The sequence below is a fragment of the Pinus tabuliformis genome, chromosome 3_1, assembly GCF_031772625.1.
Source record: "Pinus tabuliformis cultivar Carrire ecotype Pingquan chromosome 3_1, CPIR1, whole genome shotgun sequence".
Lineage (NCBI taxonomy): Eukaryota > Viridiplantae > Streptophyta > Pinopsida > Pinales > Pinaceae > Pinus > Pinus tabuliformis.
In genome coordinates this window covers 246,719,606-246,746,815 of record NC_142301.1, presented here as the reverse complement: position 1 = coordinate 246,746,815, position 27,210 = coordinate 246,719,606, and the positions used below count along the sequence as shown (strand labels likewise).

The following is a 27,210-nucleotide window of genomic DNA, read 5'->3' as shown; positions in this document are numbered from 1 at the left end:
AATTTGACATTTTTTTTGTAATTAATCAATTTAATTAAAAATGACAGAAAAACATAACTACTTTTGAGATAAATTTCAACTTTTAATTTGTGACTACTACTAAGAATATTCTAAAATATTCCATAGAGGTTAAATCCTTACCATTCATCTAATATATTTTTATAATTAAATTAAAATTTTAGAAGCTTTATTCTAAATTAAACACCCCTGTCAACTTAATTAATAAGTTTTATATGTTTCATATAGGATATAAAGAAGTCTATCTGCATGACTGCTGAAGTTGCAAGTGCACTCAAACAAAGTCTTACCATACAAATGATGAATGTTGTAACAGGAAAATTTTCAGTGGTCACTTAACAACCGAAATATTTAAAAAAAAAAAAAAAATGCTGGTCACATTTACCACATTAAAGTAGCTTAGTTATCGTACATTGAACTGTACGCTTTGACATTCAGCCATAATATCATTAACTACAGTACTTTCCACATATAAGGTGACTTGTATCTATTTAATTCCCAGAAAAACACATATCATTCATGAGCACCATTGGAGTGTGGCAGATTAAAAAGCTCTTTAAAATTTATTAGCATGCCTCGCCAACGGCAATCCTTTCTACAACAGAAACTTGGAAATTCATGGAGTATTTCCGTGTTCATCCTGCAATATCAGAGTCGGCGACAACTTCAAGCTTTTCCAAGAAGTCCACAACCTAAGCTAGTCAATCCATGTTGCACCCACCATTTTGGCCATGAATGCATATCTGTCTGTTGCCTCTTCAATCTGCAGGAGACAAGGTGTTATGTTTACTACTAGAAGCAATTTCTGCAATATAGAGCACACATGGATGGGATAAATGGGATACTAATGATTATCTACAAAACAATGTGATTCACAAGGCGTGGATTGGTAAATATGCTTCAAAAGTCGAAACTTCAAAAACAATTAACACCCTCAACTAGCTAATCACAAACAGTATTTCTTATAAGAAAATTAATGAAATCACTGAATTATTGCATACGGAATGTAGAGGAAAAATAATAACTTACCAGTTTTAGGGTTGGCCTTCCTGCACCATGTCCAGATTTTGTATCGATTCGGGCTATAATTGGGTTGGTCTGTGGGCTATTCTCCATGCTCTTACATAGAACACATTGCATTGTCTGTATACACAATAAGTTCAAAATTCAATTAATCAAATCAACTATAGATGAAAAACAATGAAGCACTGTTATATCTATTTGTGAAAGGAGAGGCAAAAGATCCACCAATGGTTGCTTATAGAGGAAGTCAAATTAAGAGCATCTACAGTTGCCTAGAAGGTTAAACATTCAAATATCAAATATTAGTTCACAAATCAATACAGGGACATAGACACTTGATGCTCAAATAAAATACTTACTGCTAGGAGTTTCAAAGAATGGAGTGGCACAACACGGTCATCATGATCTGCTGTCAATAACATTGTAGCAGGATACTGTAAATTCTGTCCTCGTGTCTCCCATGGTCTCTTTACATTATGCAATGGTGAGTATCTGCAGCAATGGAGTATGTGTCCGCAAACAGATGATCATGTCTTTTCAAAGAAGAAATTTCTGATAACCTAACAAAACACTTTTTGGATGATCTATAGAGAAAACGGAAAAGGAACAATTAATTCATCTTTATTTTTATTAATAGTTTGAAATTCAGTAAGACAATCTGCTACTCATTAGCTTAAGACACAGGCTCCATTTGTCTTCTTACTTAATCAGCCAATGAAATTCCTCTTCCTTGTCTGAACAGCCATAATCAGAAGTCCATGCATGGCCTACAGGTTTAAAAACAAGTCCCTTCATCAGTCATCTTGCAGATGCCTGCGTTTAAGAATATGTCCCTAACCAGAAGGGGTAAAAAGAGGGGTTGAATATTCTCCCATCAAAACTTACCAATAGTAAATTTATGAAAACGCAACATGTCCATAACACCAACATGAGCTAGTGCACAACCAAATAGGTCAGGCCTCTGTTTACACTCGGAAATAAATAAATAAAATCAAGACCCGTCACCCTTTATTTCACAAAAAAATGATCTGCTAAGTCATCTCTACACTTGTCGAATGATTTTAAAGACAGACAATACAGAGACTCAAAAGCATTTGCTTTGTAATAATATAAAGTATAAACAACTTTTAAATTGATATGTACATTGACACAAAAGGGGAGGAAGAAGAGAAGCAAGCAACTGATTTATACAGGACTATTACTTAACTATGCATCTTATCATCAAATACTTGGGCATACCTGATTTATACAAGCTGCAACAAGAAGTCCACCATTACTGCCACCTTCAATACATAACTTTTTAGGTTGTGTATACCCTTCTGATACAAGGAATTCGGCAGCAGAAATGAAGTCATCAAAACAATTTTGTTTTCTTGCAAGAGAACCTGCTTTATGCCATTCTTCTCCATATTCGCCACCACCTCGAATATTTGCGATAGCAAAGACCGCCCCTAAATGTCTTGAAATAACAATGTGACCAACACTGAAGTATGGGGTGATGCTAATATTAAAGCCCCCATAACCATATAATAGTGCTGGATGAGAACCATCAAGAACAATGCCTTTCTTGGATACAATGAACATTGGAATCTGAGTTCCATCCTTGCTGGCTATGAAAACCTAACAATAATCAAAGGCAGATTAGGCGCAAAACAATATAAGAAACCTGTCATGTCCATACACAATCTGGATGAACAGCATAATATCACCCATTAGTATTTCATATTCTAAGAGGACAATGCCATCGTTATTACTTCAACTGAGTGACAAACATAGATACATCTGTCCTGTTGCGGGGATAAACAACATTAGGCCTTTCTTTTATAATGCATTTTTGTGAAACAAGTTCTACTGTGAAGCCTCCATTGCTTTTACAGCCAGATTACGGTGTTTAAAGAGGGTTTAAAATGCTCAATAGAGAACATTCCCCCTTCCCCCTCAGCAAAGATAGTCAAGCAAAAATTTGTAGAAGCAAGAAATAGAAGGAAACCTTTACCTGTTTAGCCTCAAACTCTGTCCGATCAAATCCTGGAACAAAAGTCTCTCTAAACACTACAAACTCTGGTTTTTCCACATCTAAGTTGCATTGATAGATAATGCCAGGGGTAAGAAAGCTTGTAAAATTAATAAATATCTCCTTGTCTTTACGCCTTCCTGATATCTCATCAAGTGACCCAATATCTATTGGCAAATTATGAAGCAAGTGTCCTGATTGCAAGTCCCGTATTTGCAGAACATATTTGACATCACTTAAATAGCTTAATAGAAGTTGATTGCCATTGACACAGCAAGCTAATTCAAGCACGTCCTCAGATTCTCGAACAACGTCACTCCAAGCCTCTGGCTGCGTAAAGTCTATGCGGACTAATTTATACCTAGGAGCATTTTTATTGGTTCGGAAAGTGAACACAGAACCATCATTTGCAACAAGATCATACTGTGCTTCAAAGTTATCAATAAGTTTTTGGAAAGGAAGCATCTCCTTCTTGCCTTTGAAACCTTCAAGGCCTTCAGGAAGAGCAGTGAGATCACAATAAAAGAGCCGGTTCACAGGGTCACAGCCTTCTGTAATAGATAAAAGAACATACTGCAACAAAGAAAATGGATAATTATCAGGCCAGACATACAAACTGCCATGAAATTATAGACATTTCATACAAGAAAATTACCATTATTTTTCTAAAATATAAAATTATAGACGTTTCATTCAAAAAAATTACTGCGTTCTTTAAGTATTCTAAAACATTAGGTTTGCTTAGAAAAACAATCCAGCACAAATGGTCGATATGCTGTATTTTTCAGATAGGATGAATTACTGCCACCAAAGCTAAATAAGGGAAAAGGTGGAAAGTTATGTTGGGTATTTCACTTGCTGCAGGTGAATTGGATTGAATGCAAGACAATGCAGCAGAATCAAGAAAGAGAGTGCTGAATGGGCAATGGACAATTGAGTCGCTCCAAGAAAAATGCAGCACATTCTTGGGAAACCAATTAGTAGACACCAATTTGAAATTGTTATTGTTATGGTATTCATTAGTCTACCACCTTATAGGCAAATCACTTTATACAATGGGCAAACAACAACTATGGTAAAATTTCTACAATCCTCTGGTTGAGACAAAAAAAATTGCAGTCAATATGCACTCAATATTCCAAACAATGACAAGCTACACAACATAAAGGTGTCTTGTGCCTTGCCTAAAGAAAAAGAAAACAGCCACATTTTCCCTCAAATTTTAAATAAGGCTTGCCCAAACAGACAAAGAGAGCAAAGTTTTATGAACCAACATGAATCCTTCAAACACAAAAAGGGATTTTGAGGAATATAGATATTGTGAGAAATAGACATATCCAACACTTAAAGACTATGTTGCACGAAACTTCTAGAAACCTGGCGTTTCAGGCCGTACCCATACCCAAAAAGGCCGAAAATTGGCCATCATGTAATCATCTATGAGAGTTAATATAGACTTGGTTTACCTTCTAAATTATCATCTATGGGTCTTATTATATATATATGATGTTTTGGACGATGTTTACAGTTTTGGGAGGTGATGTTTCTAAATGTACCTATTTCGGAAACTCTGAAATGTTTTGGCGTTTCATGTAGAAATTTGATAGAAATTGCAACTGCTCAAGAAATCGAACTAAAATCACGAGACACAAATTCTATTCTACTAATCTGCGGAATGAGAATCACAATTTAGAGCAACATGCATAGACATGCAACAAGCAAAACCACAAGTACATAGTGATTTCTAGGGGAACCCAACTAGGAAAAACCCCTCAAGCCTCTTTGCATTAATCAGTTGAATAGAGAAACTATTACAATTGCATGCTCCAGCTTTAAGCACCACCTGCAAAAGCAAAATTGTTCTCTCTACTGAATGAGAACCTCTGGCCAACACTTAGCCAATTTCTACCTCCTCCAACCTCCTATTTCCTTGCGCAATTCTAAGCTAATTCAAGCTCCTAAACAATAGGGAAGTCCCTATTTCCTTGCGCAATTCCCAAGGAATTGATCTCCTGACTGCATGCAAAAACTGTACACTCAACTAGTATACAATTAATGTTACACTAGCCTTTGTCTCCTCCACTCCAACTGAGCAATTCGAATTCCATGCATGTTTGGGCTATTTTGGGCTGATTGATTAGTTAAATGACAAATCTCTAAGTTAGACTGTTGTCTCACTGCTCAACTGACCTTCAACTAACTCTATTAATTGTTAGAGGTCAGTTAACTAAGTACAATTGAAAATAACTAAACTAGATTGCTAAAATTTAGCAATCAACACATGCATGACTAAACTCCAAGCCCACTAACTCGAATTTGCTAATCTAACTGAGTGACAAGAGCCATGTCACACTAGTTAATTGCCTCCAAGTTGTCCTGCTGATGTGGAAATTCGATTTACTCAATTTGACTAAGGCTAAAGTCAAATTGAGCCTTTCTTGCTACACTTTCTAACACTCCCTCTTAGCAAGAAAGGGATTTTTCACCACCCCTATCCTACACCTGTGGAATTCGAATTTACCTCTTGACAATGCCTTTGTCAAGATGTTAGCATCTTTCTCCTCAGTTGGAATGTACTGTAGCAACATAATTCTCCTTTGCACACAGTCCCGCAAATGATGATACCAGATATCAATGTGCTTGGACCTATCATGAAATACCAGATTCTCAGAGAGCTTAATGCAACTCTGATTATCACAATATATCACTATCAGATCCATCTCCTAACTGAAAAGACCCATAAGTATTTTCCTCATCCATATGGCCTCACATGTTGCTTGACTTGCAACCATGTATTCAGCCTCTACTGAGTTGAGCACCACAGACCTCTGCTTCTTGCTGTACCAGGAAATAGTTGCGGACCCAACACTGAAGATAGCACCTAAAGTTTTTTTCTTGTATGATGGACATTCTGCCCAATCTGCATCGGTGAAGCCTTGGAGCTTCACTCCCTCTGTCCTCTTGTACCATAATCCATACTCGGTAGTGCCTCTGAGGTAACGTAACACATGGCCTGTACATTGAGAGATCTATAATAAAGATAAATTCCACAATTTTAAGCAGTAAATGCATGTAGCAATTAGCCCTAGAACAGCGGAAATCCCAATACAACGTATATGACAAAAGTAAACAAGAATAACATTAACAAGCATGTACTTACATGTAACGGAGTATATCCAACCATTCACAATTGACAAGAGAAAAGCTCCAAGATAAGATAAACCAAATCCACATATCAAAATTCATCCATAAAGCTCCAATTCATCCTCCAAGAAAAAGTGTGAAATTCTCGAGAGAGCGAAGAAATCCAATCCAAAGTGATGATGAGCAAATGAATTCATCACACTTGTATTTATACACTAATGAGGAGTTCGAATTAGCCTCCTTGGCCTACATAAGCCCCAAGAATAAAATAATGTTCTAATAATCCAACTTTTGGTGACAAGCCTACCAAACTAACTCATAAATGAAAGAATAATCCTCTCAAGAGGTCAAATAATAATCTATGCATGTCGTAGGGCCCTCTAGGAGGCCTAATGAGGTCCATGGGTGCTATAATGAAGAGTAAGACCCTTAAAAGAAGTGGACAAGGGGTTGGCCCCTTGTAATAACCTGTGGTGCTCCAAATGACATGTGGGGGCACACAAGTGTCATCATGGGTCTCCAAACAAATCAAAGATGCCTGTAGATCGCCTGCAACGGCTACGATGATGGTGTATGTTATGCCACATCATCACGCAAGTCCTGGATCATCTACCAAGTGTATGGTGTAGATTTGGGGCCAATTGGGCATGGTGGATCAAGTGCATCCTCCTCGTCAAAAAAGTGAACCACAAGTAATCTCTGAATGGTTGTGGGGATCTATGGAGTGCAATCTCTTGTTGGAGAGGCCCATGGCTCTCAACGCTCACCCTACATGTGCCAATGTAGCCCTCTGGAGGATTAGGACCCCGCATAGGGAAACCAAACCCAAGATGGATACTATCTACAATTCTGCATAAAATCCAATGCGTCCCCTAGCCTTCCAGTACAACAAATAATTAGAGAAATCGAGTGAATGAGCTTACCTAATCATGGACCACAGGTAGGGACTTCATAATGGCCTGCCCTTCCATAATGGGCTTCGGGATGTGCCAATGTCTCCTAAAGTCCAAATGGGGTTAACCAATAATCCTATTAGGTGGTGTCTACTTCTAAAGGGGATAATATAGTCAAGGTACATCCTTCAAAAGGTGGTGGCATGTGACAAATAGATGAATGAAGTAGGGAATGAGAAGGAGCATCCCTGGGTCACATGTTGGGGTACAAGGGTAGCTAACAAAAGGGAAGCCCACAGTTGGGTTTATAATGTGTAAGAGGGAGCAATCGTGGTACATGAGGTGCCCCAGCCTTGATTTTTTCACCCTTCTTTATATGCCTTTTGCCTTTTTATGATTTTATTTGATTAATTGCTTGGGGGTCTAGGGGGTAGAGCATGATGTATAAGATGTAGCAGTGAATTCCCCCTCTTAAGGTGAGGCGTTTCATCACCCATCAGGGGTTGGGACAATTATGGGTTCCTATATGATGAAGAAGGTTCATAGAACCTGTAGGAACCAAGGTGATGGTCATGATGATAGGGTAGAGCTCATGTATTGGCTTTTGCCCACATGCTATATGTGTTTGTCCCGGCCATCTTTTCCATTTTGTGGTACATTTTCCTGTTGAATGTGGCCATATATGCTTTTACCTTTCTTTTCAGCTGCATCAACCTCCGGGCTTCATTCCAGGCCATGACCCAAGGTGTGGGCAAGGGGAAGGGGCAAGCTAACCCTATGTGGACCCAAGCGAGAGAAATGATGAATGGGGTAATAATGAATGGAAAGAGAGTAATATATGCGGATAAGAGAGCGGGACGACGCAACAAAAATCGGGGTTTCCCGTGAGATACCATCCCTAGAACCAAATGGTCAGTAAAAGTGATCCCATGAGACTAGAATCTAAGGTTAATTCCTTAGAGGGATATAGGGGACAGAAGCACAGACCTAGCCCGTTCTTTTCGTTGAATCCTCCCATTAATCCATGCCCAGAAGTGTCCAAGATAAGCAAACTACAACACTCAATTTCCAAATGACAAGGCATACATTTAAATTCGGGAGGCCCACCTTCAAACATATGATCATAGCAGATGGGCGAGGAACCACATGGCTAGCTCAAGTGGCGGAGAAATAGCACAATGAGCTAACTGGTGGCTGCAAGGGGTTGTTGGTTGCCAATTGAGGACCATCTTGGAGAAAAAAATTCTCCTAGGGATATTACCCATAAAATGGTGGGTAACAGGCAGCCCTTAAAGATTCAGAGGTTCTACCAGTGCATCGCTAAATGTTGTAGCAACTACAACAACCACCCTCATTTTCGCCAAGTACCACTATGCCTAGAAGGAAATGAGGGTCCCACCTAATCGAGACTCTTCATACACCTTCTAAGCTTAATTGACCTAGCTGAAAGCACCTGTTTGTTGGCCCTACCACCCCTTGAGATGAGTTTCGAGCAAATTTTTTAGATGATGCCCTCTCAAATTATACAACACTAGGGAGATCACTATCCTAGTGATACAACACTTCACTAAGTGTTATCTCAACGACATGGCACTTAAAAAAAAAAGGTGACAACTCATAAAATTGGTCTTGCAACGCCTCCAATGCCATATCACCCTCATGATGACTAGTCCAATGATATAGCATTGTAGTCCTCGTTAGCCCCGCAACACAACAATGAAGGGATGACTAAATTCAGTGTTTTCTCTCTCAAGCTTTCTTTTTCAAGCATTGTATCACTCCACTATTAACTTGGGCAATGATATAGCTTTTTCAAAGGTGCTCAACTTGGCTCGATCATTTTCTTAAACCTCCTTCAAGCACCATATTGCTCCACTGATCATTATCTTAGCAATAAAGCCCTCCATTGTTGCTCAATCCAACAACACACTCACCAAAATTGACTTAAAACTCACTCTACAAACTTCTTTATCTAAGTGTCTATCGCTCAAATAATGATCAAGCCAATGATATATCACCCCAGTAATCATTATCTTAATGATACATCACTCCAGTGATGCTCAGCCCAGTGATATTGCCAATCCTTTCTTTTGCCTCTTTGCCATGGCACACTAGGCCTGATCTTTATCAAATACGTTGTTGGTTTGGTTATTAGTTAAATTAAAGTGTAAAAAGGACATTTAATACTTGATTTTTCACACCCATACTCAAATAAACACTTTAAAATGACAACATATTTCGCTCTTCCCTCACATGATTCAATGTTGTCTTCCTCCTGTGAGATGAAGAGCATAGATTGGAGAGAGCACTTCCTCACTCCTTGCCAGCGCTAAGGTGTCAACCACCTCAGCTCAAGTATGGTCAAATCATTCCCACGCTATATTGACTAGCTTCACATCTTTTCTCCATCAATTAAGTTATAAAATACATTTTACCAAGCCTACGCTATCATGTTTTCAATTGGACCTGTTAACCACTGGAGTGGCACCAAAAGATTATCTGAAGACTCCATGCCGAAGGATGTGCCAAAGGTCGCTTGTACCATCAAAGATCATCATACTTCCAGAGTTTTTGAACTCTACTTCTTATCATTTTTTGTTGTACTCAAATTCCACAATCCCTGCGGGGACAATGTAAAAGTGATACTAGTATTAGAAGTCGAGTCATGTAATAGGCCTGGGTAGCATGGGACCTTATCATCAAGTGAGTATTACTCTGGGAGGATTTTTTCACTTGGTTAATTATCATCTCCTCACAAGGACTTAATAGTTAATTGAGTTTTTACCTCCAAACATAACCTTAAAGCCGACGTACAGCTTGATGGTGAGGCCTTAGGTGAGGCCTTAGGTGAGTCCTAGTGTCTAGGGTCATTGTATATTACCATACTAGATCACACAAAAAAAAATTGTGGAATTTGATTAGGTCTACGAGATCTTTTTTTAATTTTAAAATTTCCCACAAGGTGGAAATTGGAATAAAATTTGTATATGAAATGTAACAAGTGATGTCTAGAGAAGTTGTATGGGGTATGAATAATAAAAATTGCACCTCTCACCCTCGAATTTCTACTACGACACACTTTGAGGGGTTAAAAATGTGTTCTAGACCCTCAAAACCCACTTTTCCCAAGTTTAGTGGAAAAAGTAGAAATAAATTACACTAGCAATTAAATAAATGGAGAAAAATAAATATCCACACATGCTAAATGATGTGGAAATGAGGTGGAAAATCATGGAGGAGTTAAAGTGAGGTCTCAAGTTGATGTGGACTCCTAAAATCAAGGAAAAGATGTGTGCTCCAAGAAAATCAATTTTTCTGAGGGGGCCACAAGTTTCCCAATGGAGAGGAATTCGATTTTCCTTGGTGAGTCATCTTTTTGGTGACCTTTGACTTGGAGTTTCACTGAAGATGAGTGGAGAGTGGTCTCCTACCACTCCACTCCCATATACACTTGTCCCTCCTCAACAACGAGTTAGCTCCTCTCAAGGATTACGTAGGCCTCTTTGGGGAATTCGAATTGCATGAGAGAGCTTTCGGATTGTCATCATCACACTTGCCATTTGGTTCTTCATTGGGATCTCCACCCATTCTTCTATATAATTCAGCTTTGGGCTCTCATATTGTATCTTTGCAATGAGCTATTGTGCTTGGGGAAGCTCTGCTTCTATGTACTCTTGATATTCACTTGAATAAAAAGAATTTGGGAGGTATTCATAATTACATATAGGTGCATGGAAGATCTCAAAATAACATGAACTGAAACCTTACCAGAGTTATCTATCTGGGTGGGACTAAGATGGACTAAAGCTTTCAACCAGTCTAGGTACCATCAGGCTTACTAACTAACCATCAACCTAGGGATCTAGGTGCATATCTAAGGTCAGAGCTCCAAGACCAACGCCACCCTCCCTCTTCGGGATCTAGACATCAAACACACATAGGTCGGCAAGATGTCCTCCCAAGCATCCGCCATTAGATGCTTCAACTCTCCTTATCAAACTAGATATATCCATTTGTCCAAGCACGCTTCCAAAGTGTTCAATCTTCTTGTGGAGAGATTTTACCTGTACAAACACAAACCCCAATCAATAATAAACTTTCAAATATACAAGTAAGCACAAACCTTCGAGGTCCTCAATTATTCAGATGCTGCTAATATCATCATCAAGTTATCCATATTCAATTTGTTGGAAGCTTTCTTCTTCTTTCATTTCTTCAACAACACCAATTCATTCTCCAATTTCTTTTTCAAGGTATCTATCATGACTATCATAATATGCCCTCCCTCTCAATTGGGGAGATGTACTCTTTCTTCTATCTAGGCTCCCTCTTAACTTAGGGAGATCAACAACTTCCTTCTCTTATGGCTTTATTCATATGCTTCCTTCATCATGCTTATACAAACATCTTTACTATCTTGAAGATTATGTACCTACAAAACTTTAATAGTAGGTACAACCAAAAACAAATATACAAAAGCATGAAGTTAGCTATATCAAAATTATGTCAATGGAAGCATTAGACTTTGGATATTAAACAGCTAGACCTAGTAAGGTTCATGAGATACATCTTTTTATATGCTAGACATCAACTTTTTGCTAGGGTTTTGTCATAAACCCTAGACTCCACCTCGAGACACAAAGCTTTAGATATCAATAATTCAAAATAATAATCCAATCATAGTACTATATGTCTAAAATATATTTTATGACAGATTCTACTAGGGTTTGTTCCAGACCCTAGATTCTTCATCATAATATCGTCAAGTCCTAGAATATCAATTTCTACTAGGTTTTATCACAAGCCCTAGAATTTCACAAACTAAAATAATTAAGTCAACATACTCACATATACATATCTAGGATTTCATAATCATAAATCATATCACAATATCAAGGTTAGATATATTACAACCTTGATCAAGCTAGGGTTTCAAATAGACAAATGAATATATGCCTAGGGTTTTATTTCTAGAATCTTTACTACAACTATCACAAGGGTCTTGCTTATAAACCCTTATATTACCAATCCTTAAAGATCTAGGGATTCATCTAGACATTAATAGCAAACCCTAAAGGACTAGGGTTTTATAATCAATATTGACACACCCTTAGGTTAGGGTTTTACAGAGAACCTTTTAGGGTTCCACAAAAATGATCAAATGATAATATAATGAGGGTAGATTCAATCTAATGATTAATCACCCAAATAAGAATCTTTTAAGATTCAAAAACCTTTGACATAATGATGTTAGTAATGTAACGCAAATTTCAAAAGATAATGAACATACCTTTTATATTAAGAGAACTTTATAAAAAAGTGTATAGTCTAAGACGTACCTTGAGATGTTCCTTAACAAACCTTGTAGGGATTCCTTGAAGTGCTCTCTTTGAATTAAGCCATGATCTTTTATACCTGCAATAAATACTTCCAAGCAAAACATGTGATACCAAGAACATGATGTTAATTTTCAATCTAGATTTTCAACAATGGATGGAATCCTAGGATAAACCCTAGATATAGCAAAAATCAAGTTATCTTTTCTTTCAATCAACACTAGGGTTTTACTTGACACCCTAGATTACCTACAAACCCTAGAAGATAAGGATTAAGGTTTCTATATGACAAGTGTTTTTCATATGTCACCTAGGGATTACAATCTTTACCCTAGACTAACTATAAACAAGGATTTTTATATGGACCATCTAGGGTTTTATAATATTAGATACATTGAAATCCTTCAAGTCCTAGAAACTCATTTAAACAAAATAAATATACATACCTCATGTTTACATACCTTTGATTTGATGATCCATTAGACTTGTTGCATATACATTTGTTAAGTAAGGAATAGTGACAATACTTGATTTCTTCGAGTTGATTCCTAGAGCGTTGAATGCCCTTTGTTTGAGGAAACTTCAAGATTGGATACTGTCCATATTTTTGATATGCCTAGGATGACTGTTCTTTCTGGTTACCAGAATCAACCTCTTTCATTCAGATTTCTGCTTTTGAATATATATCTATATGACAGTCTTTATAAGAGAAGAGATCCCTTTTGTTATGACAATCTCTGAGTTTGGTTTCTTGTTGTACTTATCTAGATATATACTCGACTTCCAAGGTCAACTTTCTATATCATTGTCGAGGTTCAAACTTTGTATTTATATACTTTTGAACAGAGGATCTTTTATCACCCAATATATTACTGTATAGCTTGCTTCAAAATGATGATGTGAAGGAGAGTGATTTGCTCAGACTTTTGGCTCCTTTCTGAAAGTGGCAGTGACCAGATTTAGGGCTCATAATTTTTTGAAGGAGATCAACTCCCTTTCACAGTGAAAAATGAACTTGTGAGATACACAACCAGCTTGCTACTTTGATGACTGATGACGATATATTCACAAGTTTTGTAGCATAGAAAATAACTCTTAAATGATGATTTCAGACTATTTAAAGGAGCCTTACACCTTCGCTCCTCTTTGTATAGATCTACGGTTATAGGTATTATGATTAGGATTATTAGGGGAGCCCAAAAATTCATTAGTCTTTCCTTAAGGAACTCGACCTTGGGTATTTAGATTCTTCTAGATAGATTGTAGATGATTCTTTCAGCTTCCTGCAATTTTCATGATATTGAAACCCATCTTCAAACAACTTGCCAGGGAGTAACCTTTTTCTTCCAAGACTGCTTTTCCTTCTTGCCAACAAGGTGATCTTCAACCTTCTTCCACCATAGCTCTGATACCATGTTGAGAAATCCATTAGGGTGGCAACTTGGGTGTTTATTTAGTTGATTTCTCTTATTATGACATTATCTTGTGATGTTTCATTATCAGTTCTTCTTCTTTCAATTTATCTTGTTCTTATCATCAAGACTAATGCCAATCAATAAACAGAGGACACAAGATGTAGGCACACAACTAGGGCAAAACCCCTAGGTAGGGGAAAACCCAATCAAGAACTCTTCCTTCAGTAGATTCAAAAAAAAAGTTGAGATGACCAAGACCCTTATAACCTAGACCAAAGACTTCTTCCATCCATCAAGTCAACCTTGTTACATCATGCTTCAGTTCTGAGTCTTGTATTTAGTATTTCGTTCTTCAATACTTTGTTCCTGCAACAATATGATAACACAGTCCTGCAACCCTTGACAAAATTTGGTATTATGCTTCAATCTTGCAACTATGTCATGCTTCAGTCATACTTCAGTAGTGTCATACTTCAGTTTTGTGGCAGCCCAATTATGCTTCGATCATGTGGAAGCCCTAATCAAGCTTTGGTCCTGTGGAAGTCCTAAACATGCTTCAGTCCTGTGGAAGTCCTAAACATGCTTCAGTCCTGTGGCAATCCTAAACATGCTTCATTCCTATGATAACCCAGTATGCTTGGATCAGTGATGCTTCAATTCAATGATACTTCAATTTATTCATGCTCCGGCTCTGTAGTGGATTTGATGTCTCGGCCTACAACCTTGGAATTATCCTTTCTGTAATCAACTGAACTTGTTTCTACTCCTTTCTGTTGAGCGAAATTTACATGTATATTTATAGTTGTTTCCAACTGTAAAATGAGTTGACATGAGTTTATTTGTGGAGCCGACTTGTAGTAGATTAGTTTGGAGGCCAACTTGCAAGGTGACTTGATGGAGGAAGCTTTTGACATGACAAAATAGATTTTGACTTTGACTTAAAAATCCTAAAAGCCTACAATGGAGGCTGGACCTATGACAATTGACCCAAGCATGAAATTCATGCTTTAATAAGTCAAATTAATAATAATAAAGATTTCTTTTTGACAAATATATTACATTATGACTCAAGTACAATTATGAAGACTGACACTAGTTACATTCTTCAATAGCCATTAACCCTGGGCTCCTGTCAGTTAAAAGACATGAAAGAAGCTAGAGCAGATCTGATGTCCCAACACTATTCCATTTTGGTGATCTAACATTCCACAGATAAATGGGCTGAGGAAGAGAAATAGAAAAATGCCTTAAACTTCTCAAAAGTTATTTCAAGATAGGTTATAATTCTTCTCAAGCAAAAAAGCAGAAAGCTCGAGCTAAAAGAGAAGCACTTGTCAAGAAGCAAGTTGCCTAGTAGGAAGCAGTTAGATTTGTGTAGGAGGAGATGTTGAAATACGAGCAAGAAGTAGATCGGATAGCCGAAGAACTTAAGTTGAAGAAGGAAGAGGAGGAAATGAGGAGTGACAAAGAACAAAAGAGAAAAGCATCAGAATAAGGGAGAAAAGCACAAAAAGAAAAAGAGAAAAAACAATGACAAATGAAGAAGCTTTGAAGTCCCAACAAGAAGCACAAGAATAGGATGTCTACAGGATAGTGGAGCACAAGGCGAAGACCCAGTCAACTCCTTATTTGCCTCCAGTGCTAGTCATCACAAAAAGGCCCATTGTGCCAGATGGTGGGCTCCAGTATTGCAGCAATAATGCTGCAACTCCTAGGACTCCCTTCTTTACTTTTATCAATCCGGTAGTTCGTAACAAACTTGGAAGCGACAGTGCTATATGCACAAGTACTAGCTCTTGCCACAGGCTATCACTTGATCAGCTGGCACAAGTCTGCTAGGAGCTTAAGCCAACTTCTATGAGCTCTTAGAACAAGCTTTTAACTGTGATGGAAGAAAACTAACTCAACCAGAGGCTAATCTACTTGCAAAAAGAAGTTGAAAGCTTAAAAAGAGCGCAAACCCTAACAAACCCTAGTTTTACCGACTAACCCTACTGGTGCAAGTAAAAGGATGAAAACTACAAAAACGGATGCCATTGACTTCTAGAAAAGTAAAATGCATGTGACTAAGCTACTTCTGAATAGAAATATGAAGAAAACATCTTTTTGTATTTTCGAATAATATTTGTGGAATCACTTTGCAGGGGTTTTGACTATTTTGACTGTGCAGAGGTTGATTGGAAAAAGGAAATGGAGTGGACGCTTGCAAGAGGTTGGAAAGGTGAGAAGAGGGCCTAAGGGGGTCCCTAGCACCCTTCCAGAGAGGTTCATAGTGATCGGATCTCAAAACTGCTTTTGTGAGCTTCTACAAGAAGTCTGCAGGGGTTCTATAGGATGTTCTATGGCTTCTACAGGATGTTTCTACAGGATGTTCCGAAAGGGGATTTTGAAGGGTTGATGGTGGAAGAAAGGTGAAGAAGTGGGTACAGAGGTTGGATGATGATGTGGAGGGGTCCAGGACCTGGCAAACGAAGCGGGTGAGTGATAAGGATGGTTGGATTTGTTCAAGGAGGGGTAGAGCAATGTTGCACAAAAATATGGAAATTAGGTCAAAGTGAGGGAACGTAGCAAATGTGAGGCAAGAATCAGAGTTAGAGGACGGAGCAGGCGGTATTGATGGAGTAGGGGTAGGAAAAGAGGTATCACAGGTGCTCTGCAAGTTATTTTCCAAACTATTCAAACAAAGACTCGGAAAACCAAAGACCTAGCTACTTTAACCTAATCTGACCTAAATATCAGCAAAGAAAATGAACAGAAGTTTATTGGCAACAAAATCATGTGAAATAGCTATGCAAACTAAGCAATCATGGACCTGAGCATGTAACCGCAACTGGTATCAACTTCCACAAATGAGAATCTAACACTAACAATTGCATGACGAAGCAAAGACAGTGTTTTTGGTGGCGGCAAGGACGCCTTGGTCCTAGCTCATGGTCCCATAGGGGTGCTTGATAGCCTTTTTGTTAATTTTTGGTATGTTCTATGCTAGAGCAATTTATTTGAATTTTCACAATTGGCAATCACATCAGCATTATGATAAACTGCAGATAGAACATAAATATAAAACGCAGAAGACAAGCCAAGACAAGAGGACACAAGATATGGCGCAAGCCAGGGACAAACCCCACAATGTGTGGGGAAACCCTTTGATCAAATCTTCTTTTATCTTCAAAGTTCAGCAGAGAGAGAGAGAGATAGAGTACAATGATTTTAAGTCAATACTTGACTTGCCAAATAGGAGATCAGACATCAGAGATCTTCACCTTGAAGATGACACAATGAGGTTGCAGATCTGATCCCAAGGACTGAAGATATGTAGCAGATGAACAGCTCAGTCAGTTACCCATATTACTGAAGCTTTCCTTCCATAAGACTCTCCTTCCTTTGCCGATTCACTGATCATGTCAAGGCTGCTAATCTGGTACCTTTCATAAGGACTGGTGCATGGCAGACCTGGTCATTTGTTAGGGCACCCTCTGAGAGCCACAACACCTTAACCATGCCCCACAGTTCACCTGATTACTGCAGCTAGCTTTCATACAATCCTCCAATGATACGCTGCCTTATAGGGCTGCTTACCTTCTGAACGCAGCTACTAAATAAAGGCCTCCAACTGCTGGCTATGGCCTGCGGCCTAGCCCATCAGTGGACTGTAACTTTAGTCCCTTCAAACAGTGATCCAAACAGCTCCTTAAACTACTGTCCCTAGCTCCTCCCTTTTGCGGATTCTTTTGCTCAGCACACCGAGATCAAGAACAGCTTGATTTTGCCCAAACAATCCTGAAATAGGCCACGCTGTTACCTACAGCAATGTAGCATTATGTCAACGGCTTAGGTGACAGCAACTGGGTCTCTTTGAGCTGCGTATAAGGGCTCTCCTTACTGCGGCTAAGGGCACTACTATACAGCTGCTTAAGACCTCCATTTGCTGTGGCTGGAACCTCCTTCTTTGACTGCGGCTAAGGCAGATTATGACAGTGGATAAGGAGTCTCTTTCTTGCTGCATATAGGGTCAATAGACAATGGATTCAAACCTTCATTTAGGGCCTATATTAGCCCTCCTCTCATCTGCGGATGGAGCCTCTTGAGACAGCGTATAGGGGCTTATTCATGCTGCACATAAGTCTCCTCTTATCTGCATTTAGATCTTCTTATAAGCCTGCGGCTAGGGCATCATCTGCACTGCGGCTAGGGCACAACTGAACTGTGGCTAGGGCATCAGCTACTGTATATTTTAGGTGTCCCTCCTTCTCCAAAAACCCAAGACGTGGAGAGGAGGAGAACACACCAAGAATGTGTGTTAAAATGACTTCAAATCCTCACCAATTTATACTAGAACGTAGATGATGAATAGACACGTCTATTGGGCTTCTGAGCCTACTCAAGTTTGCTGGTCGGCTTGGTAATAATTATATAAACAAAATAAATTCATATCTCCATAAATACTTATCGGAATCGGATGATCTTTGGATCAATCCTACACCTCTCGACGAGAGGGATCCAATAAAAATATCAGCTGTCATAAATAAGCTGATCCACATGGAGTTTGGCCCTAGTTGCCAATTTAACACTCCCTCTCAACTAGGGAGAACTCCATCCAGTGATCCATAAGTCCGACTGTACAATCTCGGCCATCAGTGCCCTGCACTGCTCTGCCCAACTCTGCTCAGCTCTGCTGGCTCTGCTCTGCTCAGCTCTGCTAGCTCTGCTCTGCTCAGCTCTGCTGAACTATGAAGAAGAAGAATTGATCGAGAATGTCTCATACCATTCTCCACTGACCCGAAGTCAGTCTCAGAGTGCGTACCACTAGTCCCAGACTAGTCTCAGCCGACTCGAAGTCAGCTTCATAGTAAGTACCACTCCTACCACTGGTCCCAGACCAGTATCGCAGTCTCAGAGAGTGTACCACTGGTCCCAGACCAGTTTCAACCGACCCGAAGTCAGTGTCATAGTATGTACCACTCTCACTGGTCCCAGACCAGTACTGCACTGACACAAAGTCAGTCTCGGAGTATGTACCACTGGTCCCAGACCAGTCACAGCTGACCCGAAGTCAGCGTCATGGTATGTACAACTCCCACCACTGGTCCCAGACCAGTATCATTGATCCCAGATCAATGGAGGTCATCCTAGCATAGGGAGTACGGTAGATACAACGATGCGTCCATCGGTACTACTATGGTCCCTAACTTCATTTCCCTGCTCATTGATCAGATGAGAGGTACTTCCCATGAGTCCCAGACTGCATGGGTAGGATGCCTCGACAGGAGAACTTAATCAATCCTGTCCTCACAGGAGAACACATCAATCCTGCTACAATCGCCATGGAGAACACATCAATCCAGGCCTCACAGGAGAACTAATCATCCTGCCACACAGGAGAGCGAATCATCCTGTTCCACAAGAGAGCGAATCATCTTGTCCCACAAGAGAGCGAATCATCTTGTTCCAGTGCACACCACCAGGGGAGGGTGAGTCACCCTGTGGTCATATGTTGCTCCAGTAGAACTGCAAGCCCCCCAGAGCTCCCAGAGCTCAATGTATACAACATGTAGGACCCTTCTTCAAAGGTCTCTCGACGACTCCAAGTCGTTCAGGAAAATCACAAATTTGATCTTTCCTAGGGGCTCTGTCCTGTGCATCATCCTAATGCGATGGAGCCTCCTTGCTCATCGACTTACCATGATGTCTATCTGCTGGAGCAATCGACAAATACGGGATTCCTCAATAATCGAATCCCACCTCTGGTTGTCACAGAGAATCACAGTGGTACTCATCATGTGAACAAACAGCTCACTGAAGAGCTTCAGCAACCAGACTGCCTCACAGAAGGCCATACTAGCAGCAATGTATTCTGCCTTGGTGGTGCTCAGAGTCACCGACGTCTGCTTCCTGCTCATCCAGGGTATCGAGGCAGATTCCAAAGAGAAAGAGCACTTAAAAGTGCTTTAGTGATCCTCCACACTGCCTGCCCATTCAGCATTCGAATAATAATGCAATTTCATCTTTTCGGCAGTGTATCTCAATCCATGAGAGATTGTGCCCTGAAGATACCTCAGAAGATTCTTGGCACCAATCCAGTGAGGCTCAATCAAATATGAGCTCACCATGCTAACTGCAACACAGATGTCCGGACAGAGGTTCTCCAAGAACATCAACGCGAATGAGTTTATAAAACTCAGAGGCATTTCCCAAATCAGGTCCGACATCACTACCATATAACTTCTGAAAGTTAAGACCCTTGAGGTAGTCACAGGCTTGCAGCTTATCTTTTCACATTCAGAATCCAACTCCCTCTATCTCCTATAAATGAGAGGGTCTGCACCTGTCAGACATAGGTGCCGGTATGAGAGGTTTATCATCCACAACCTTCGAGTAATGGTTTGGATCAGTTTCACTCCTGGTGAGTCTCAGCTGCATTAGACAGCTATCAATCCTCTCATACTATGCCCGAGGTGTTTTGCTTCAAGCCATAGAGAGCTTTCTTCCACCTGTATACATGGGATTCCCGATCATGAGTCTTAAACTCCTCGGGTTGTTCCAAGCCTGTGGACCTGCTGCATGAAGGGAATGGTCCCCTTATAATATTTTCCTTCGGTACATTTCAGACATGTACCTACATGCTCCTCTTTGAATTCAAGCATCCGAGTCACCATCTGACTCACAGACCTCCAGTGCTGAGTCAACGGACATGGTCCCCAGTGGACTTCTAGCAACTTGATACAACCCAGAACTCAAAACATCTTAACAAGATATATTTTCAAACACGTACCTTTCCATTGATAAGTGCCATCTTGTAACCTTTGATTTCCATTTCCGAGATGGTCATCGGGTTCTTCTTGCGATCAGGTACATAAAAGAGATTCAGGGGTTTCTTGCTTTCGTGGAGGAGTCGACCACTTCCTTGATGACCTGCATTACCAGTCATTCCTTTGATTATTGAAGATGTCCCAGGAATGATTGTTATCTTCATCAAGAGATGTGTCCCTGCCATTCGGACACTCCTTCGCATAACGGCCGAACTTATTTCAACAAGGCATCTGCCTTTCCTTTCACCCTTAGAACCGAACTTCCCAATGAAGGGATCATTAGATGGGCCATCAGAAACTTCTGCTGCGCCATTCTGATAACATTCTCTGCTTTGACTTCACCCTAGGTGAATTATGGGGAACCCATTGATCCTTCTGTCTTGTCCCAACTGCCTTTGGTGATTGCTCTTTCACTCTTGCTTGGGCATTGTCTTCACCTCAGCTCCGATACCATGTTAATTTTTGGTATGTTCTATGCTAGAGCAATTTATTTGAATTTTCACAATTGGCAATCACATCAGCATTATGATAAACTGCAGATAGAACATAAATATAAAACGCAGAAGACAAGCCAAGACAAGAGGACACAAGATATGGCGCAAGCCAGGGACAAACCCCACAATGTGTGGGGAAACCCTTTGATCAAATCTTCTTTTATCTTCAAAGTTCAGCAGAGAGAGAGAGAGATAGAGTACAATGATTTTAAGTCAATACTTGACTTGCCAAATAGGAGATCAGACATCAGAGATCTTCACCTTGAAGATGACACAATGAGGTTGCAGATCTGATCCCAAGGACTGAAGATATGTAGCAGATGAACAGCTCAGTCAGTTACCCATATTACTGAAGCTTTCCTTCCATAAGACTCTCCTTCCTTTGCCGATTCACTGATCATGTCAAGGCTGCTAATCTGGTACCTTTCATAAGGACTGGTGCATGGCAGACCTGGTCATTTGTTAGGGCACCCTCTGAGAGCCACAACACCTTAACCATGCCCCACAGTTCACCTGATTACTGCAGCTAGCTTTCATACAATCCTCCAATGATACGCTGCCTTATAGGGCTGCTTACCTTCTGAACGCAGCTACTAAATAAAGGCCTCCAACTGCTGGCTATGGCCTGCGGCCTAGCCCATCAGTGGACTGTAACTTTAGTCCCTTCAAACAGTGATCCAAACAGCTCCTTAAACTACTGTCCCTAGCTCCTCCCTTTTGCGGATTCTTTTGCTCAGCACACCGAGATCAAGAACAGCTTGATTTTGCCCAAACAATCCTGAAATAGGCCACGCTGTTACCTACAGCAATGTAGCATTATGTCAGCGGCTTAGGTGACAGCAACTGGGTCTCTTTGAGCTGCGTATAAGGGCTCTCCTTACTGCGGCTAAGGGCACTACTATACAGCTGCTTAAGACCTCCATTTGCTGTGGCTGGAACCTCCTTCTTTGACTGCGGCTAAGGCAGATTATGACAGTGGATAAGGAGTCTCTTTCTTGCTGCATATAGGGTCAATAGACAATGGATTCAAACCTTCATTTAGGGCCTATATTAGCCCTCCTCTCATCTGCGGATGGAGCCTCTTGAGACAGCGTATAGGGGCTTATTCATGCTGCACATAAGTCTCCTCTTATCTGCATTTAGATCTTCTTATAAGCCTGCGGCTAGGGCATCATCTGCACTGCGGCTAGGGCACAACTGAACTGTGGCTAGGGCATCAGCTACTGTATATTTTAGGTGTCCCTCCTTCTCCAAAAACCCAAGACGTTGAGAGGAGGAGAACACACCAAGAATGTGTGTTAAAATGACTTCAAATCCTCACCAATTTATACTAGAACGTAGATGATGAATAGACACGTCTATTCGGCTTCTGAGCCTACTCAAGTTTGCTGGTCGGCTTGGTAATAATTATATAAACAAAATAAATTCATATCTCCATAAATACTTATCGGAATCGGATGATCTTTGGATCAATCCTACACCTCTCGACGAGAGGGATCCAATAAAAATATCAGCTGTCATAAATAAGCTGATCCACATGGAGTTTGGCCCTAGTTGCCAATTTAACACTTTTTCTAAATATCTTCTCCGTTATCAACCTATAAAACCAATCTGAACATGAAAAGCCTTTTTAATCATCAACAATGACCTAGGTAACCAAGCAAGACTTTAATCTACTTAACAGAAATTATTTGATAAAGACATCAACAACACATAACAGTACACAAAGGAAGCCTTGGCACTTGGGTTGGGCCCAACCCCAAGAGTTGCAGGCTCCTAAGAAGAAGCTCAGAACTGGTGCCAAATGAAACTGCTTTCCATTACTCAAAAATAACCATGTCACAAAAGAAGTTGTACAGCAGAAGCTACAAAATGAGCTGAGAAACTAGCAGCACTATAGTGCAGAATACAACTGTTCAAAAAGTAACCTACAAAGGCTGGAAGCCTTCCTATTTATGCACCACGAGGACCTCCAACAGTCCTCCTTGATTCAAGGGGCTTGGCTACCCAAACTGCTAGTACTCAATCACTTCATAAAAGTTGCTCGGCTGCCCTTGGGAATCAACGTTGGTGGGCTGCTGAACTCCGAGCTGATGGTGGAGAACTCGAGGAAGAGGCCATTTAGTGCAGGAGGCACCCTCCCTACGAATCCTCAGCCTTGTCCCCTTGCATTCGGCTGTCAAATGGCTCATAAATGCTTGACCTTGGTCCAAAAGCTGTCCAAAAATCTGCAATAAACACGTATTAGTCTTCATGGTCAAGTGACTATCCTCATTCGTTCAATCAACATAAATATACTCAAAAGCATGCATAAACTATGAAGAATGGTGGATTAATGGAGAACAATAGGCAAAATGAGCCCAATAAGTTACCCATTTTTGGGGCTCATCACCAGACACCAAAAAAGATCCACTTGCTATGGCCTCAACAAGCACAACATTTCTCAAGCTGCTGAGAGAAATGTGAAAGACCTCCTTGAACAGCTGAAGCAAAAGGATGACTGCATAGTAGAGCTGGAGCAACAGGTCAAGCTATTAAAGTCTGACAACAAAAATCTGAAGCAGAAGGGAAGTAGCATGGAGGACTACAGGTTTTGTACATTTGAAGTGCATGAATCCTACAAAACCATGGTCGAACAAGTCTACCCATGCCACCAACAACTCAAGAAGATATCCACCAAGCTGCTACCACCATGGGAATTGGCTAAGGAAAGAAGGCTGAAGCACTCAGCTTCAAGGAGTATGTAATGCTGTGAACTAGCTAGAGCAATGGCCGAAGGAATCCACAAGCTCCGCTGGAGGTCCCTAGGATTAGTGAAGAAAAATTGATATATGACTCCATCAATGTCAACAGAGACCATATGATCCAAAAAAAAGCTGGAGAAAGACATCTCCAAGTCTATAGCTTAGTACCAGCAACATTATTCCTCAGCTGAGAGATTAATCAAGATGAACAAGTTGCTAACTATTAGTTCCTAGGGAGAAGCCAAGCCAGATGAGGAACTAGACAGGGAGCTGGAAGAGTTGTTGACTGCTAAAGAATTGTCTTCGCCAACAAACTCACAAAATACAATCTCAAGCAACACATTCTGGATCCCTCAAAGCAGCAAAACAATTTTTAATTCCTTCATGGTCTCACTGAAGAAAGATGTACAAGCCCTATCACAGAGCATGTCAAAATACCATGTCAACATGGAAGGGCTGCTATCCAGTAGGATTAAGATGATCTTCTTCTATGACAAGATCTGAGTAGCCTATCACATCGTAGTAGTTGTCTTTTTCAAACTCTAGGAGTTTACAAATTATTTTCTTAATTATATTTGAAAATGATGAGAATATGAAAAGATTGTAACTGCCTAGTGGCAGCCCAACAATTCCTAGGAGAAATTACTGATGTAATCTATAAATGAAGTGAAACACCTGATAAGGAATTTTGGATTCCTTAACTGCTTTACTTTTGAACTTTCAAGTCTTTAGTAAAATTTTGCAGAGTTTAAATAAAAATATCTAGGAAGTTGATTGGTGTATACTATATCTAATATCTATTAACAAATACTATTGAGAAGCCTAAGAAGGCCACTGCCAGAATTATGACTTAGCAATGAGCATACATTGTGATTTTGCTTCAAAGTAATCTCAAGTATTTTCATTTGTATGTGCATTCTATGAGATTTACTAATATTAGCTAATGGATTGTTGTGTGAAATAGATAGTTCTATCTCATATTGTTACTAATTATAATTCTTTCTCACATTGTTACTAATTTTTTACTATTGCTGTCTTCAATGAGTTCTTGTTAGAACATACACTGACTATTTTCTATTTTCTCTAGTAAGTTAAAAATTCCAGTACCAGAAAATCAACTAATGCTTTTCTTGATTCAGCTTATTGTCGTGCTTAGTAGCTCATCTTTTCCTATCTTCATCTATCTTTTAGCATTTGATAGTTTACAGTACTTTTATTTCCACATTAAATAGCTATAGTTTAGTTTGCATGATCCCTGTTGTAATGATCATTCAATATCTCACGGCAATAACGAAATCAAGCATGGTTACTGAGCCAGAATCTGGATGGGTCTCTTATCCAAAATGGTGTGACATCTAATTGGGACCTCATATCAAAGAGAACCCTTGTGACTGTTCTTGGGTCATTATCCCTATCAACAAGCTGAAAAAGGAAAAAGATTGAGCCTCAGAATTGCAAAGTCAATTGAAAAGTTGAAATTGTATTAGCTGAGAAACACCAACAATGAGTGAATATGCTTATTGAAAAGCACAACATAGATGTGACAATGGCAGAGGATCTTCATAAAAAGGAGATGGAATCTATTAAGGAATAACACTCAAAACATGTGGTTTTTCTTTAAGAAAAACAAGAATTACAATTGAAAGATCTTGCTGGTGAGTACCAGAAGCAAATCAATTTTCTAGAGCTGCAGGTGGAAGAGCTGAAGGACAAAAGAGGGTCGTACAAAAATTCCTTAAAGCTAAAGCTTTAGTAATCAATTCTAAGTTTCTAGTTTGCAGGAGATGTTTTATAACAAGTAAAACAAGATAAAGTGGCAATGTGATAAGTTGTTTGAATTTTCTAATGAGATTCAATCTCAACTAGAAGATCAGAAAGAAGCTCAAGCTTCTTTTGACAAAATAAAGATTTGGGAAGTCAAGAATAGGAATGTAATTGAAAGAATTCCAAAGACATCAGATGAGGATTAGTTTATTTTTCAGGTATCCTTAAAGAATTTCGCAACTATGACTATTCTCACGATATAGTACAAATGAAAAACCAAACTCATTGCATGCTATTTCCTACTCTAACCTACTAAAGTCTCTACCCAATCAGGTGAAATCAAAAACCCAATGCCACCATGCAAGAAGTTGGCTTAATGACTAAAATTTGTTTTCACCATTCTGAAGAAAGAGAAACTTGGAAAATGGCAACTCAAACTCCAGCTGAAACCAAAACCCATGGTCCATAGACAACATAAAATCTACATGCACTGATGACTCCAACAGGCTAGCCAAAGTGTTGATTTTTGGTAGCATCGGATGTGTTCTAGCCTTGAAATTTGGAGGAGAGACTAAGGCACATCAGATCTCCAAGACCCAGTAATCGTTTTGAAAAATTCCACCCGGATGAGGAGTTATTAAAATAATTAATATTTTTGATGGGTTCCTAAGTCTAAACTTAGGAAAATAAAAATATTTTTGGGTACTAATAAAGATAAGGGTGAGAAGCTTCTAAGAGATGAGGATCAAGTCTGTTTTAATCTTAGCCATTGATTAGAGACTTCATTTCGGCCATTGATTCATCAACAGAAAAAGTATAAGAGAAGAATTAAGGAACATTTGGAGACACACCGACAGATACTCAGTATCTCAAGGGAATTCGATTCTCAAGGAAGAAGAGATCGATTTCAGAGGGAGTTGCAGGGTGGAGGAAGAGGAGGGCTTCAGCAGCAGGCAATGATCAAGGAGGAGGTGACGCAGGGACAGTGGAAGACAGTGCAGAAAGAGAGACGCAGAGCCTACGCAAGTTGACGCAAAGCCTACGCACGCTGACGCAGAGCCACGCTGGGTCAATCAGAGTGATGCAAGGGTGACGCAGAAGTGGGAGCAGGGTCTACAAAGTGTCAAATGGTCTCAGAGGGAAAGTCTCAGGTGTTTTCCGTCATTTTCTCTATAAAATCATTCCTTGTAAAAGCAATTGCTGCTAAAGATTAATAAAGCCCTCATTTGCTGCATCGATTTTCCCACATTGGGTTTTTTCGGGGACAATTGTCCAAAAATAATTGTGTTGATGTGATTGATTCTTGTGCATGTATTTTTCTCTAAGTAGTTGTGTGATAACTACAGTAGAATTTATTTTAATATTTGTTGAAGGAATTTCGTAAATAACTTATTGTGAATAATAAGTAGGTGAAATAAATCAGTTGTTGCAATGATAGAATTTCAGTTTAGAAATTTTCACATGGTATTAGAGGAGAGATCCGAAAACAGGAAAGGAAAATCGATTATGGGTCAAGAGCATGATGCAGAGGCATCCACTCAAGGGGACTCGCGCAG

The 27,210-nt window shown here is 39.7% G+C and overlaps 1 protein-coding gene across 3 annotated transcripts in view; it reads right to left on the bottom strand.

Annotated features, from left to right (window-relative positions):
- Positions 1-373: 373 nt before the first annotated feature.
- Positions 374-27,210, bottom strand: part of LOC149186724 (uncharacterized) — a 47,147-nt gene continuing 20,310 nt past the window's right edge. For 2 of the 3 annotated variants that reach the window (XM_089411103.1, XM_089411102.1), the window contains exons 7-13: positions 3,038-3,628; positions 2,281-2,661; positions 1,927-2,002; positions 1,745-1,808; positions 1,401-1,533; positions 1,048-1,161; positions 374-781 (exon numbers count right to left, since the gene is read on the bottom strand). In XM_089411103.1, the coding sequence (XP_089267229.1) occupies positions 716-781; positions 1,048-1,161; positions 1,401-1,533; positions 1,745-1,808; positions 1,927-2,002; positions 2,281-2,661; positions 3,038-3,628 (1,425 nt within the window). In that variant the 3' untranslated portion in view covers positions 374-715. Of the gene's footprint in view, positions 782-1,047; positions 1,162-1,400; positions 1,534-1,744; positions 1,809-1,926; positions 2,003-2,280; positions 2,662-3,037; positions 3,629-27,210 lie in introns of those variants that run through there. The other variant, XM_089411104.1, reaches the window with a different exon arrangement.